General features: G+C 38.0%; 1 protein-coding gene across 6 annotated transcripts in view; it reads right to left on the bottom strand.

Moving 5' to 3' along the window:
* TRMT9B (tRNA methyltransferase 9B (putative)) overlaps positions 1-17,587 on the bottom strand; it is a 125,293-nt gene extending 107,706 nt beyond the window's left edge. The window contains exons 1-2 of one of the 6 annotated variants that reach the window (XM_030027715.2): positions 17,372-17,587; positions 11,534-11,584 (exon numbers count right to left, since the gene is read on the bottom strand). Coding sequence is in view for 2 of the 6 variants with exons in the window: in XM_030027186.2 (XP_029883046.1) it covers positions 11,534-11,584; positions 12,465-12,550 (137 nt within the window). In the remaining 4 variants the exon portion in view is untranslated. Of the gene's footprint in view, positions 1-11,533; positions 11,585-12,464; positions 13,456-16,732; positions 16,772-16,868; positions 17,031-17,058; positions 17,277-17,371 lie in introns of those variants that run through there. The other 5 variants (XM_030027887.2, XM_030027793.2, XM_030027276.2 and 2 more) reach the window with 5 other exon arrangements.
* Positions 17,588-17,600: the final 13 nt, after the last annotated feature.

The following is a 17,600-nucleotide window of genomic DNA, read 5'->3' as shown; positions in this document are numbered from 1 at the left end:
CAGCAGGAAGTGACATAAGTAATTCATTAGGTAATCTCTGATCCTCTACTCAATCACTGTCAGAGCTTGATATTTCTACTAAAATAGTATTTCAGAAACCAGCATTCTTCAGATGAGACCAAGACTCTTGTCCTAACAACTTCTGTAAGCTTTAATGATTTTTGGGGGAGTAGAGATGTCCATTCCAATGTCAAGAGCTAAATCTCATGTAAAGGTGTATTTTTTGTCTCCCAAATCTTTGCACTGCAATATCAAATAGACATTGCACTTTACTTCTTGTCCTAACAAGTCATGTTGCTGACATACAGCAGTTTGTTCCACCCAAAACTGAGAGCAAAAAACCTCCAGTGCTTCATAAATGATTTACTAAATATATCTTGAGGTGAAAGGAACCAGCAGAATGCAAGATAAAGACACATTTTAAACAAAGGAATAATAAAAAGAAGTGTAACTTTTTGTCAACAGTTTGCAGTTTGTACTTTTACAAGCATAACCAAAATCCTAGCTGTGTCATCAAAGACTGAAGTCATACCAACGCAATTCCAGAAAGTCCTTTTGCACTACTGTTGAAAGCTGTATAATGAAGGTATTCTTTATGTTAAATCTTACTTTTATTGCTCCGTAATGGCAGCATTTTTCAATGCTGCACTTACCACTGTTACGAAGAGGGAATGTGCTAACACCATTTGATATCCTCTGTTTTTGAAAGCATTTAGTACTGAACAGTGCTGTGTAAGACAGAACAACAAGAAACACCAAACAGCACCAAGACCAGGAAGGACACCTGTCAAACACATCACATTGTTTCCCTTATATACTCATCTTATAATGTGAACTCTGACTGCATTTATATTCTGTTGCTGTAAATTAGTTTCCTTGAATTGACATGAAAAGTTGAAGCTTTCCTATGGCTTTTCTCTTTCCACAGAGCTTCACTCAGGGAGCCATTGGTCCATTACTAACATTATTCCACTGAAATCACATTATCATGGCATAAACATGAGCTGCCAGAAATTGTGGATTTGCACAGAGGCTTTGGGAAATCTGTAAGCAGGCTTTATTATATGGGAAGACAGGCTGCACAAAGAAACACTACTCAATGAGCCAAAATTTAAGATCTTAAAAGTTGCTACATCTGAGCTAGTGAATGCTTTTTGAGAATACAGATCTCTAGGCTTTGCTAATATGAAAACCTTCTCTGAGGGATAGTTTAGCTATGTTAACTATTTTATTATGAAAAAATGTTTGTTTTATAAAGATTAGGTATTTACTAAAAAGAGTTCTTACTACAAGTATAGAATACATATTCATATTACTTAAATAGACTGTAAACCAATAATGCTATTTTCCTGACTGAAACCAGGTTAGATGTACTGTAAGTTTCCTGTAAAGCACCAGAGAATACCTCAACATCTTAATTCTTCTCTTTATTCTCTTCCAATTCTTCACTGAAATGCTCTTGCATCCCAACCTCCTATTTGCCATCATTCTTTTCTTTGTTACACATTTTCAACTTGTACATCTCTGTAACTGAGTCAACTGGTTGCTAATATGTACTTACTCACTAATTTGGCAGTGATGGATGCAGTCGCATTTTATAAGCTCCTGGAACGCTGTGGGGTTTTGATGACCTAATCATTCGTCACAGGCCTACACTTCTTTTGGCATTAGTTTTTAAACCAGAACTCGTTGGATAGGTTTCCAACTGGCAGAGTGAATTCACACTGCAAAGATCACCCTGAAATTTGTGCTTGGTAGTTCGCATGTAATAAGTGCTGGAGTAGACAGTATTTGTGTGGTGAAAATAGTTTACTCATTTGGCACAAAAAGATACGATAATGCCATTCATCGGAAAAACATACAGATGGCAGTTGGATTGTCTCAGCAAGGGTTCATATTCCATATTCTCTCGCTCAAGTAAAGTTGTCTTGTTTGGTTTTCATGATGATTCATCTGATGCTGCCTGGTGGGCAACCACAGTGCTAAAAGCCTAGTGGAGACAGAGAATACAGCCTGGCAGGTATTCCAGGACTTCTCTGATGTCCAGATTTGCACCTTGAGTAAAAGCTAACATTTTTCCAAATACATTCTTGCTTATTCTGACTTCCTTTCCTGAGATCTCTGTGACATCTTTCATTCTGTTGTCATCTGGAAGTATTTCATCCTTCTGTTTGAACATCAGTTCATAAATCTCTTTTGAAAGAAGGATCATTCCAAAGACAATTCTTGAACTCACTATATCTACTCTCTTGCTTTGTGTATGTTCAGTATGTGATCAGGAAAATCTGTAACACTTACTGATTGACAGACTGACAAATTTTACCTAATTAGTACTCACCAGATTTAGCCAGTCATCTTCAGTACTTGAAGCAATGTTCTACCAATGTAAGATCCTGCTTTTCTAATTCTAAATATCTGAAGATTTGCATGAGTCAAAGAGAATTATTCAATGGTATTATGCCTCTCGCCAAGTTTAAAGATATTTCAAACCTGAAGTGAAAAAGTAATGGGATATAAACTGCACAAAAACTAAGCATGAGATAAAAAAGAGTGGATGTGCAAGAAAAATAACATTATGGAACACAATTTGCATTCTGAATGCTATCTTGGAAAAAAACAGCCTTTGAAAGATTACTACACATTAAAAAAATCTACCAAACAATACAAATAAATGACTTATTTAAGATGGGTTCACTTCAGAAGCAGTTTATTACCACCTGTGCTACTAGACTAAATGGGATTAAAATTTTCAAAAAAATCCCTCACTTAAAAAGATTTTCTCTCAGTTAGTTCCAACTAGTTTTTCTCCATGAAAGAAAAACAATAACGAACAAAATTATTTTAATATACATCCATACAACAAATAGATAATGTACCAACCACCACCTACACACACTCACTATATTTTTTGAATATCAGATATACACAAACACAATACATGCTATGGTTAAGACAGAAATTGAGCCACAAAGATAGCTTCCTCCATACAGTACAGAAGATCTACAAGAAAGGCAGGAATAAAATTCAGTTCTTGCAAGCCCCTGTTTTAACCACATCATCCCCTTTAGGAATTCCCTGTAGTAAAGAAATTTCTTTTGATACAGACTTTTTTTTTCTTTTCAGAAAAAAGCTCTAACATAGGAGCAAACACTGCACTCTGATTTTTTGAAGTGCTTTCAGATTTATGCTGTCCTAAATGTGAGCAGAAGTTGCCCTATAAGTTTTAGAAATACTTGGCTAGGCACCAAACACTGCACTTACATAAGGCCATATAATCACCTGACACTTGTAGCTGCCTCGCTGATTTTCCAAGAATTTTAATCCTCTTTTCCTGAAACTATCCCTTTAGTGAGAAAATATATTTATTCTATTACTTATATGCTTGCTTTGGAGACAGTTTCATTTATCAAACAGGAAAATAATATTTTCCACTCTCAAACATCAGAAATCAAGAGATTTCTTTGTACAGCAAAGTACAAAGTGTGGCTTGTCATATAAAACGGCCCATTCCTCAGCTGTGCACTCCCAGGCTGCTTCTACACATTTAAAAGCCTTTCTACAGAATAATGAAGCTTCCCAGCTCTTCCTTCCTGCCAAACAGACAGATCATCACGCCAGCAAGTAATGCACATAGCTGGTGCACAGCAATTACGAGACTGTGGAAAGAGCAGACCAGCGATAGCTGCTTGATGGTTGGAGGCAGAAGTAACTTGAACTTCCTGTTATCATAGGGTTTTGGTTTTATAGAATGTTTAAATATATAACTAACCTATTCACTTTGCTTTTGTTCATACTTTATGTCAGATATAAGATGTAATGGGTCAGATCCCTAGCCCCATGAAGTCAATGGAAGTTTTAACTACAGACTTCAAAGAAACCAAAATCTGTCTCATTATTACTCAAAATGTTTCTAATTAGTGACTATACAACTGGAGCTATACATTAACAATTATTTTGGTGTCTCTTTTTTTGCATGTGTAATTTACAGTTACATCCTTTGCAATAATTAAGGTCGCTAAAGTGACAACAGAATGTATTAAGAAGTCTCTGAACCACAAATTGTGGAATGCCAAAACAATACTCCAGGGCATTACCACTTCACTTTAAAAAGGATTACTGCATGCTTTTCTTACAACAACAGAATAACAGATTGGTTGAGACTGGAAGGGACCGCTGGAGGTCTTTGGTCTACCTTCTGCTGAAAGGAGGGTGAACCAGAGCAGGTTGTTCAGGCCATATCCACTCAGGTTTTTCATATTTTCAAGAATGAAGACTCCACAAGGTCTCTGGGCACCTCCACCTGTTCCAGAGTTTGACCACCATCACAGTAAAAATATTTTTCTTAAGTATTTCAGTTTGTGCCCACCGCCTCTTGTTCTGTCACTTCTTTGCAGTGATGTCACCTTGTAGTTGTACATATATTGGCGGAATATTTGGAAATCTCCACTCTTGCAAAACCACCAGCGTAACTCCACTTCAGCTGTACAAAAGATCACTCAAAATATCATTCACTGTCAATCACTAGTGTGTCAAAGCAAATTTAAATTCCCACCATACTCCTACATAAGCACTTCCTACTATTACTCCTGCAAGCAGTTTTTCCCTAAAAAACAGATCTATGTCATAACACTTCTATACCATTTGAGGTTCCAGAAAACAGAAAGGACTTGTCATCCAAAGGGGTGGAGGGTGGGTGAGGAAATGAGCTGTGCCTAGAAAGTCAGAGCAAGTTCTTAGAAAACAAGTTTTACTTCTGTAGCTGCATGATCCATAAAGTAGGAGGAAAAGGAGGAGAGCATGAAATTAATGGCTAGGAAGAGCCACTGACAACTCCGCAGCAACTACCATTCTGTGCTTTCCAACACTTCTCCCCCTTAACGTCAGCAAAGCAGCAAGAGGAAGGGACTACAGGCTGTACACAGTGCTGCAGCTCTGGCACAGATGGAACAGACAGCAATTGCTCCCAGCAACCTAATACCCTTGCCTATGCTCAAAGACAGTCTTCAGTGGAAATTTCTCTAGCGCAAAACCAACTGGAGGTTTGTGGCTACACCAGGCATTTCATTGTCCTAGCACTTGTGCAGATGCAACAGTTGAGGTAAAAGGAGAGCAAAAGGAACAAAACAGTGCAGAGGGACTCCTATCGCTACCTCATCTCATTCTGCTCTGACACAACACAACTGGAGGCCACCAAAGGATGGAGTATGTAAGGACAAAAGTCAGTTGCTTAGAAGCAAGTACAACAGGAATTGCTCCACAGAAGGAATATTTTTCTGTGTGAACATAAGGGATTCCATATTGTTGCTAACGCCTGAAACGCCCACAATCTCTAATATGAATGAAGCTTTGGTGACCCAGAATTCAGCTGTCTTCCATGGGGATTATGCAGATCAAGTATGGAAACTGTCCTGTGGTACTCATGAAATTCAAACTCGGACAACAAACCAAAAGGAATTAAATTTAAAGTTGCAGTTATTTATTAAAATTTCTGCCTAATTGAAACAGTTATGCATAATGGAATGAAAACAGTTAAAAATCAATCTGTTGCTCCCTGTTACTAAAAAATATTTATTCTTTTTGTTGTTTTCAGTAACTGCACTATTCCACTGAAAACTGAATATCCTCAATAAAAAATGCAGTTTTGAAAAACTTCACTACCAAACTTACCATACTAAATAATTATTTGAAATGTTGGCAACAATCTCTATTTTTGTCGTTATCTTCACTTTGCTAAAGTGCAGTTCTTTTACATTCAAACTTGTATTGCTTCTGGGATGCATTAGGTATGACAGGAAGTAATCAGAAAATTGTTTAAAATCTTAGACCATTAGTTTCATGCAAATAGAGCTGACTTCAGTTTCTTGCTTGAAAGATTTTTTGACAAATGCGGTTGTAAACTGCCAATTTTCTAGTGGGAAAACCAAACATAATTTCAAACTATGATATTTTGTTTTTTCCATCTCATCTGAAACATTGTTCCCAACTAGTTTATTAAACACTGAATACATCTCCAACTCAGCACATTTACCAAGTTAAGCAGGAATTCAAACTTCCACTCCTTCTAAGGGCCAACCCTGCAGAAAACAACATCTGCCTGGAGATCTGCAAATTTTCTTCTGCATCATGAGAAGTACATTCTGGCCAGAGAATCTAGCTTGTACAGCAGAACAGGCACATCAAGGCCCTCTGAAATTCCTGTGTGGTACTGACTTAAAATGGAAAATGCTGAAAGTTGAATTTACACAAAATAAAGCATGTTAGGTCAGTTGTTAAAAAAATAAACAAACAAATTAAAAAGAAATCCAATTTTAGGGATATGTGTTTCTGTGTCCATCTGTCTGTATCTTAACTGAGTTGGCAAAAACTTTTGTTCTATCTGGAATGAAAGAAAAAAAGAAACTGGACACTGCTTTAGGAAAAAAACTTCCTAATTTCATTCAGTACTACCTAGCACCTTCCATGAATAACAAGGGAATTTCTAATAAGTATAATAAATTTGCTTCACAATTAATTTTTAATTGCTCTTGAGCATCTTCAGAGACTTTTTTCCTAGGACCTGCTCCTAACTCCAAGAGCCAAATAGTGGAACTACAAGATAGTGTCTCTGCTGCAGGAGAAATAGCAGTGGCTTCACAAAGCAAAATGTACATTTTGATAGGATGGTGCTGGCCAGTTTGTAATGTGGGCTAAAGCAGGAATACAGGTATGCACAGCTAATACTAATGAAACTAATGCTGATTTCTTCAGAGGGAAGCTCATACACATTATGAACAGTTCAAAAGATCCTTTTCTTTCCTTTAACCTACAATATGCAGTAGGGATCCTGACCAGAAGACAACTGTACATCAAGGAGCTAGTGACCTACACAGCAGTTAACCTGATAGGGCCACCAGGCCTGCGCTGCACACCCCGTTTGGCCTTCAGGCCTGTGTTGTGTGGCACATACCGCTCGGCTGCAGGATAAACCCAGCCAGCTCATTGCAACCGGCAGCTCTTACTTGGTACCGGTGACTCCACCACCTGCGTGTCCTTCCCTTTATCTAAAAGTGCAGCAAGGAGTTCTCATGTGAACTGTCTGACAGTAGAAATGATGAATCGAGCTGTTTACTTTTAAGAAAAGCCTTTAATAGCCTGAATAACCAAAAGGGGGTAAGCCTTTCTAAAATAGGACCTGCACAGCACACTGCACGCTGATCGCAGGGAAGATAAACTACTGAAATTTTTGGAATGCAGAAAAGCACGCTGTACCACTTTTACAGACAGAAGTACAAACAGGGGCAAAAGCAGTCATTTTTTTTTTTTTTTTACACTTAATAGCACTTATTACTCTCTTCATTTAAAACTCTACTTAATTTTTGTTTCAGAAAACACTAAGCCTTACAGAAGCTGATGCAAACTGTTTTTAAAAAGGTTGTAAATACTTTCTTCACAGGAACATACATATATTTTCATGTATATATTAATAGGATAATGACATGGGAATTGTAGGAATGAAGTATGCAGTGGAAACAATAGTGGAATATAAGGTAAAACCCAGTATTCTGAAATCCTAAATTTTTAAAAAAATCAACTGACTAGAACATCTAAGACAATGACATTGTACAAGTGCTTATTTAAAAACAATGATCAATCATTCTACAGACATTGTTATTTCTTACATAAATCACCTTAAAAATGATTATTTTAAAGCAAGATTTCTTAAAACATACATTCTGGGGAGAAACTGTTATTTGCAGTAAGAATTTATAAAAGCATTATGGCTTTCTATTGATATCTACAGAAAGGTAGTAATTGACTCAAAATGAAGCAGTACCAAGACTGAAGACTTGTTTCAGATTTACTGGCGCATGTTATCATTCATATTCTTCTGTTTGGGGCAGGAAAGCAAGGATCAGAGGTTCCTTCCAGCTATCACTGTGCTCCCAAAACTCTGTGGACACAGGGAAATACGAGCTATGGTACAATCAGAACACAACCTATATTTTGCTTTAGGTGACGCTAGAAAGTAGGAAAGTAGCCACATCCACGACTTGCCAGCTTTACACCATCTGGAAAGAGGTGATTTCAGTGAGAAGAGGGACAGCTCAGTCTCACTAGTGTAAATATTATCAGAGATTTGCGTATGACTTTGGAAAATGTAAATGAACTACTTTCCCTTTTGCTTCCACCTCCTCCCCAATGATTATTTATTCTACCTAAACGTCCCTCTTAATACCTAATATTTCTCTTACAATGTAAGCCTTTTTCAATGAGAAAGCCATCCGGATAAATTAGACTACAGGCTGCTGCCGCCTTTGCTCACATTTCACCATTCTTGACATGCGGACTCTGATATGCTGTAATCTATCACCACATAGCTTATTTGGAAACCTTTAATTCTGATGTGTTATTGTTTACTTAACCATAACAGTTTACTTAACTCAGCTACTCTGCCTAAGATATGAATCAGCCCTACAATCACTGTAACCTGCTTTTAAGCCTGTAATCAGTTGCTGGCCTGACTATTAATTTTGTTAATGATGCTGCAGAACTCAAGAATTCTGAGAGTCTGTTAGCTCTGATGTGTTACTACTGTAAACATCAGAGTATTCCACTCACCATTTTTATCAAGGTAATCCAGCTACCAAAAAAAGAACCTTGGAGAGGTTTTTTTTTTTTTAATGAATATTTAAATACAATAAAGAAAAACATGTTGCACCTTCTATTTCTACAATTAATAATAAATATTTATGTCTAGACTACATACTTAACTTTTGGCTTAGATTTATGGCCAGGAATTGGGGTATTAAAGCAGTACCAGTGGGAGGATAAAATATTACAGGAGTGATAAAACTTGACACAGTGAGCCATACATCAAATCTCCACAGCTGAGAGCCCCAGGACACAAACCAAGAACTTTGTTAACAAGAAGGCTCTGCAATGTGTCACAAAGGAAAACAATGACAACAGCTTGTCAGGTTTTCAGCTCTTCAGTGAAGGACAGGCATGAACTGGGTGTGAGGTGGGGCTTCAGGTGATCTACCAATACCAGCCCAGCAAAATGCAAATGTGAAACAGATCCAGCATGCCAGCAAACCCCAGAAAAACAGCAGGATAAGCTGTTCACTTAAAACATCGTGATTTTTTTTTTTATTAGAGGTAGAAATATGAAGATAAATAGAATATATTATGTGATTTTAAAAATGCTCTCATATGCATGGGCTCATCACAGTCTTTCAGCTCTTGTAAAACCCTTCCAGGACAATCAGGAGTTGAAGGACACAAAATCATTAAAAAAGATCCCTAAAATGTAATGCTTATATGTAGTATGACAAAGACAGAACACATAAGACAGTCAGAATCCATTTGGGATGGGCTACTTACCACAGAGCCACCTGTGAGAAAGTGTGATCGCCTAGACTCATATGACTGAAACTCTGTACCACTGCATGAATAAATTATGTCCAATATATGTTGGAGGAAAAAAAAAAGTTTTATTGTTTTTTCAGGAATGGAAATTAAATTAAATGAGGTGTTCTTTTGTCTCTACATAGATCATTTGTGGACAACAGCCAGAGACCAGATACTCATTTGTTTTGTTGTATAAATATGGTGAAGGAGATAAGTAGGAGAAAGACTGAAACACTGAATGTTCTTTACACAGTCATGCTGAAATGAAGAATTTGAGAGTGCTCATTTCTCTCCTGTATGATCCTGTGCTCTGATGAAAAAACTAATGGTCTCCAAATTCAATCCTGTCATCTGCTGTCTTTGGCAGAAGTGATATAAAGGCCTACATTTCCTGCAGTATGCTTGTAGGAAAGGTTGAAAAGATGTGGCTGTGATACCCCAGCCTATAGTACAGTGTGATGCTACTAATGTTCAAGAAACAAATAGGACATAAGTAACAGTAAATAGGTACGAGGCGAAATAGAAAGGGGATATTGAATAGTCAGAATAAACTCTAACATTCATCTTGTTGCCAAGAGGTAAATTATTGCCAATTAGGCAATTTAATTAAATGTTTTCTGCCACCTTGATTAAATTTAAAAGTAATCACTTTTTGTCCAGCTCAGATTTCTTCACATAACACCACATTTAGTAAAGAGTACTATTCATAGTCTTTGAAGAAAATTCATGTATTGTCTGTTCTCATTGATGAGAAATAGTTGCCCAGCACTCTAAAACCTCTGAAGGAAGGATGCTCATTGAATAAGGAAAAAGCAGATATACATGCAAACTCTATGGAACTCTATGAATGAGAAATAGATAAGACAAGGAGCAGTTGCTCCTGATCCTAAAGAGTGAATCTAAGAAGTATAAGTAAATCCAAATTTTGTAACTGTATCAACTCCTTTTGAATTTTTAAAGACTGGTAACTTTATCATTAATTATCTGGAAATTCAGTGACTTATCTAGTACTAGCACCACTGATGTACACTGTCTGGTTGTAGGCAAAGGTACTTAACAATCATGGTCAATAGCATTATACCCCATTCCAGCCTGAAGTCCAGTCCAGGAGTAACAAATAATTTTTTTCCCCTCACTTACCACTATAAGTAGGCTGCAAAGTATTTTCTGATTTTTATATCCATTTCTTAAAATGTATTTTAATTGACTGAAACTCTGAATTTAATTCCACATTTATTATTGACTACCCAGAAAGGAAAGTTTTTTTTCAAGAGGCTAGATATCAAGCATAATAAGCTTTTTTCCTTCCTTCTCCCCTGGTTTAAGATTTGGTTTTACAATACAGGCATACTTTTCATGAAAATATGATGTAATGACTGTAATTTTTCCCCTTTTTTTAAATTGTGTAAGAATGAACAGCAATAATTATTAGCAATTAAAAGAGAACTCTCCTATTTGGCAAAATATATTTGAAAATAAATATATCTTAATTTATCTTGGAAGATGATCATAAGTAGGTGCAAAACATCCAACTTGATAGCAAGGGATATATGAGAGAATATATATGTATCAAGGAACATATTAGAAAATATTAGTGAATATATAAAAGATACCAAAATAAATTGTTCTTTAAATATCAAATTAGAACACAGAACACATATCCCAATCATTATTTTTTACTTTTGCTATACATTATTTTAAAAATAATCAGCTTGTACTTTTTCTTTAATATGAATACATCGACACCCAGAAAAAAAAAAATTAGTATATGCAACACAACTGTTAGCCAGCAACTTTCAGCTGAAGGAAAACATCTTGATAAACTGAAAAAATGCTGACTTACTTGCTTTTTGCATATTTTCTGAGTAAGCAGTTTTTATTTTAAAAACCCTTTAATGAAAGTCTTTTTAGTACTTCCTTAACTATTATGCTTTTTGTTCATTATTCAGTTACAGTCCTGCACTGAGCTTTAACTTCAAGAATAAATAACTGATTATTCAGAGCTCTGTACCTCTTTAAATTTAGTATTTCAAACTCTAGGTGCATTACTATTTGAATAATTACAATGTATATTAATAGGAGCAAATATTCCACTTAAATATTTAGCTTTTAAAAATCCGTAGATTATATGCGACTCTCCTACCAGGCAACAATGGCAGAAGGAAGGAGTCCGATCAGTCCAAGGATTCTCTTCCTAAAGAAAAGACAAATATGACTCATGTCATCTGGAGCTAAATTACTTTTTTTAAACTGGAGAAATTTAAAACAAAACCTTGATCACATTTTTAAGTTTGTTGTCCTGCACACGTAGAAACATTCAGCTATCTTTTGGAATGCACAACCATGTATCATCATATATGGGAAAAGAAAAAAATACAATAAACATGAAAACAGAGAAATGAGTGACTCATTAGTGTTTCCAGGATAGTCAATGTATGTCCACAATTTCAAAGTATCATTGTCAGATTTACCGAACCCCACTCATTAATGGCAGTTGATATTAATATCCATTCAAACATATCCATATATATCCAAACATGCCAATATTAAGTGTGACAACTGTGTAGCATTTTAAAAGGGGATACATTCAGTCCTGGTACAAGCAAAGGAACGAGTTAACTGGACACGTAAAATTATGTGATTGCAAACTGTTTTTCAGTTTTCTGTTTTTCCTTTCCCAACAAAGAATCTAGAACTCCACATGAAATACCCACGTATGCTATACAGTATGTATGATGAAATTTGGTACCATCCTGAGGCATCACAGTTGTCTAATGCTAGTCTGCAAGAAATGCAGCAGTGTTATTGCAACTCCTTAGAAACTTAACTCAGGCCAAGACAGACACCATTGTGTGCTTACAATTCACAGCCTAGCGTCCTCTCTTAACTGTAGGATCCAATTACCATTCTGTTAAAAAAACGGAGCAGGGCTTGCTGTATTCTGTTAAAGCACAACCGGGATAACAGAAGGAAGTGAGAAAGCAAACGCCTCCCATATAGCAACCTATTGTTGCTGTGTATCCCCATTAAACAAAAAAGATTCAAGTCAACATATGGCCGAAAAGTGATCCTACACAGCAAGAGACAGGGCTATTGAAAACAAAGATGACTCTCTCCTGTTCCTGTTAAAGTTGCACCACTGTGAAGTAAAGAATTCCATAGTCTGTAGGAAGAGAAACGATGTGTGAGATTTATCCCAAGGAACAGGGCATTTAGCAGGGAGTGACACATCCTCATCTCTAATTCATGCTCCCAAGACAATTTAAATTCATGCCGTCACTCTAAGATAGATTACTTGGAGAGAGGAGATGGGTTTGAACACTCTCAGATAGAACCAAACTGAATCTTCCAACTCTTGTATCAATAATCCAACAGATAGATTGTTAAATAAAAGGTTATTCAAACTCCACATCCTTCCTGTTAAAAGCAACAAGTTACACCAAAATAAGAATCTCTGAATATGAATGTGTTCTTGGTGTGGCCTAAGAATACTGACAGAATAGAGCCCTTGAACACTTAAGCTGAAGATTAGAAACTGCCGAATGGGAAATAGGCACTAAACTGCTCTAGCTGCTATACACTGAATGTGCGCAGAAGTAAAATCCTAGACACTCTAGAGAGACAAATTAAAATCAAGGAAGAGCCTTCTGATTTTAGGCATCTCCTGCGTTAGTCAGCAGCTGCGTGAGATTTCTCAGATCACATTTTTGGACTTAGGCACCTGAATTCTCCCTAAATCCTTCTTTAGGTACTTAAGTCCTTTATTGGATCTAGCCAATAAACTCTCTCTCTCTGTCTTTACTCTACCTGGTTAAGTATTTTAGATCCTATTATGTTTTGCCTCCCTTTTTATTTTTAATGAGATCCTTATCTTTCTAACATGTAGTTAACCGTTTATCCTATGTGTAGTTGTTTGGGTTTTTTATGCTCACTAGTGCAGGCATAATTACTAAGTGTAATTAAATAATTTACTAAGGGCCTTATTTCAAAAGTACTGAGAACCCACAGCTCCAATTTTCTCAAAGGGCATTCAGATCGCTTGGAAAACCCATACTGCAGTGCTGTACAGAAATGCCAGAGATAGTGACAGCAGTCTAGCCCTGTTCAGCTCACCATAACTAACTTTTGAGAACAAGCTGCAAATGCAGCTTTGTGGCCTCTCGTACCTAAAAAAAAAAATATTACTCGGAGCCAACTTCTGCCCAACACTCTGTTGCACAAAGGTTAGCGTTTGTTTTACTGCAGTGATGCTGAGCATTTTTCCATTTAAAAGTCTGCCTGCCGGAACTATCTCACTAAAGCCCCAAAAGTCTACTAAGCAACAAAGAACAAACTGAAACAAAACAAAACCAAGTTGGTTCTGAGCATTCATTATTTCTTAGCCAGGGCTGAAGTGACTCAAACATCATCAGCTAAGGTCTTCAGAAGTCATTCAAGAATTGCTTCTTTTAGTATGGTTTGAGATTTCCTTTAATATGTTTATTTGTTTTTTCTAGAAGAAAAGGTGTCAATAGTTTTCTCAGTAGAACAATTAGCTCTCAGGAACATTATGCTTTTTTTTTTTTTTTAAAGAGTGTGACTCTTATTTGCCTAATCTAACCTTTCTCCAAATCATTTTATTTTGCCTTTGCTACACTTATCTTGGCAAAAAGTTACAACAGCTGGATAGCTAGCTAGCTACCTTTAAATAAATAGAGGGAAAACTGCCAGAAAGCCATTACCACATTTCTCTTCGAATATAACTACCTTCTTTGGGTTAACTACTTTTTCTTGGGATATATGCCAAGAAAGACTGTAAAAACGGGGCTCGGCTCCAGGTTTCCAGTACGCAGGTATTAATTTTTAGGTCCGCTGCCTGCCACTGCCTGTTCCCTTAGCCTGAGTTGGTTTTGCTTAATTTTGTTTATACTGCTGCTGTTTTCTGAAGATCTTAAATCAGCATAATTTTGTATAATTTACCTAAAGCAGGGTCAAATACAACTGAAAACACTGTTTTATTGTCATCTCATGTTTAATTGGGTTGCACACACTACTTGCACAAGGAATTGCTTATAGAAACATCCAATCAACAGCTTAAAAAGTGTAAGAAAGCAATGTACTTCTACCTCACTGTACTGAGGGCGTACCACTTTGTAGGGACCTTTCTGAACAAGGACAACCAAGACTTACATAAGCAGCTGTAAAATACCACTCTGCAGTAGGAAGAGAAGGGCAATCCCTGAAGTCTTTCTTAGAATGGCCCACGTGAACTGCACAATGGCATGGTTTTGTTTTAAAGTATCATTTATCTGACCCTACAAAAGGAAAAAAAAAACCAAAATGGATTTTTGTGCATGCACTATATTTAATGGAGTGGTGGTGGAGCTGCGTGTGTTATCTAATCTAGTAAAAAGTTGCATGTCTTTTTTTTTTTTTCCCCTCTTACATAACTATCACATCTTGATGGTAACAGTGAGAGATTATAAAATTTATTTTGTTCTTGTTTAGTTAAATATGCCAAAGGTGAAATAATACACCAAAACCAAAGCTTGAAGAATCAACTGTAGCTTAAAGATATAAAAATGACCACACTGGGTACTACCAAGGTCCAACTAGGCCCAGTACCCTGTTTCCAACGGTGATAAAAATGAACGTCTACAGAATAAGGATGAGGTGAATATACAGCCAGATTTCTCCCCAGATAATCTCCCAAATTCCAGAGACCTATGTCTCAGGGAGTTCCTGACGCAAAAGTGATTATTTTTATGTAATGGATTCTTTTCTATGAACTCTATACTCTTGAACCCAGCCATAGTATGCCAGGCTCCAAAATTACTTGATCTCCAGAGGATTCCCTCTACTCTTGCAGCATACTGCTGACATGTATTTAGGAACAAATCTGAAGTCTGTATCTTTAATCTAATGAACTTTAACAACTTCCTACAACCACACAGGACAAACTTAAGGAAAAATAAATGTTTTGTCTATCTGAACCTAGACAATTTTTTGTTTCTTGATGCATGGAAACCCTGAGTTTCCACTAGAGACCTAAGACAATAAGGGCAACTACCAATGTAGAGAACAGCATGTATCACAAACATTAGGAGGCAGTGAGGGGTTACAGTGACAGCAAGTACTGCTAGCAGAAAGAGCAAGCTCTGAAGAAAAATACTAACTAAAGATAGATTTCTGCAACTGGTGGGAGCAGTGTAAAATGTCAGGCTCCCTACCCATCTATTCATCTATCCTACCGCAACTCCCTTCTTTCATTGTTTTTAATTGTTTTGAAGTGAAAGAAGATGGGAAAAACCTCAACTCTTCTGCTCCAAGACCCCACGGCTGGCAAAGCCACGAGTGTTTTGTTCCTGTACATTAGGAACTATGAAAAATAGCTGATTGCAGCTGACAATATTGCTTGAATCACCAGCATAAACACTAACATCTGAACTTTTATAGGAAACATTAGAAGTGGCAATGGTGGAAAGAAACAGGTTTTCATTTCTATTTGTTTTTAATTGTTCCTGCAGAGGACAACCTTACTATCCCAACACCAGCTTTTTAAGGAAGTCCCAGAAGCCCTTGAACTTTGTCCTGTTTTATTTTTCTTCTCCATTTCCACGGGTAATCTAATCTGAAATGCATAATAAACCACCATTCTCTTTAATGATGGCCCACAGTACTTCTTTCACAGTTTTACTTCTGTGCAAATTCTCTGCTTACCTACCTGATACTTTGTGAAGGGTTAACTCACACCTGATGTGTCTAAAACAGAATCCACAACCCATTAAAACCATTCATAACAACTCAAAAGATTTTACCTCATCCCGCCACCATTCAAGTTCACACTACCAGCATCTCTTTTATGTCGATCTTTCCTTAGACTGTCACTTCCTAACTGACTCCATTTTTAAATGAATTAGTCTAAGAGACTATGTTTCCTAACCATTTTTAAAATATACCTGTGTTCTTTCTCGTATTTCAATTACCATAACATCTTTTTTCTTTAAGAACTCGAAAGACACTGTAAAGGCAAAGGATGCGGTTTAGAGTGGCTGAGTCCAGACAGAACACTTGGATGTAAATCCAGATGTGTCTGGTTATTTCCGCTCATGGCATCTTTGCCTATAGCACTCTTAGCAACCTTCGGTATCATCCTCCAGCCTGTCATACATGAAATACAGCTGAAGACAAATATAGCTTTGATCCTTTCATACGGCCATAAATTAATTTTCCTGATGTGTAAGCCTTGTCTGGAAGGTTTTAGAGGAACTGTTATATTTATGAGACTTCTGGATTTATGACAGCCTTCTAACTTAAAAAAAAATAAAAGGCACGGTAGCGACCGTAAATACATAGCACTTACGCAACAGACTTTAAGGTTTCATTAGAGGCTGACATACATCTGGAAACCCCAAACATTTCCCCACGAAAATGCCCTGTGACTACTACTTAGTTCAGGTAAAATAGACCAGGTACCTCCCCAAAAGCGCTCGACCTACTATTTTACACTTGTGGAAAACATAAGGTTTACTGCACCAACTGGCTGTTACGGCACGGCACATGCACAGCATCAGACCCCAACCGATGGGCATGCTGCACCAAGTGCTGGAAACATTCAAGAGAAGAGGGGGAAATACATAAACCCTAAGGACAACGAGCTTTTTCGTGATCTTGTAACTTCTATCTTACCGTGTCCTCCATTAAAAAAATCAAACACGGAAGGAAAAGGGGCCAGCCCGAGCGGCCGGGGACGAGTGTGAGCATCAGCCGCCGGGAGGACGGCCCTGCACGGGCTACCCGGCCGGCACCCACCGGCTGAAGCCTCCGGGGCCACTGCAGCTACAGGCGCCCGTCCCGCCCCGAGGCGCTCGCAGACCGGCTAGAGACCCCTCTCCCCGCCCCGGCGGCTCCGTCCTTCCGCGCTCGGCTGCTTCCCCCGCCTCCCACCCGCCACCCAGCCCCAGCAGCCCTGCTAACGCCCGATCCCCGCGCCCGCCCTCACCAGAGCAGCCGCTCCCCAGAGCGGCGCCGCTCCCCGGAGCCCGCAGGCCTGTCCCTCTTCCCCGGCAAACTACCCTCCTCCTCCTCCTCCTTCTCCTCCTACCACCCCCGGCCCCGCTAAGGCGCTCCCTCCCCGCCGCGCCGCACTCTCTCTCAGCCCCGGGGCGGGAGAGGCGAGGAGGGCTGCGCCCAGGGCTCCGCTCCGGGGCGGCGGGACACTGAGCGAACGA

The sequence above is a fragment of the Aquila chrysaetos genome, chromosome 1, assembly GCF_900496995.4.
Source record: "Aquila chrysaetos chrysaetos chromosome 1, bAquChr1.4, whole genome shotgun sequence".
Classification (NCBI taxonomy): domain Eukaryota; kingdom Metazoa; phylum Chordata; class Aves; order Accipitriformes; family Accipitridae; genus Aquila; species Aquila chrysaetos.
The sequence above is the reverse complement of the archived record's forward strand: the minus strand, read 5'-3'. Positions and strand labels throughout refer to the sequence as shown.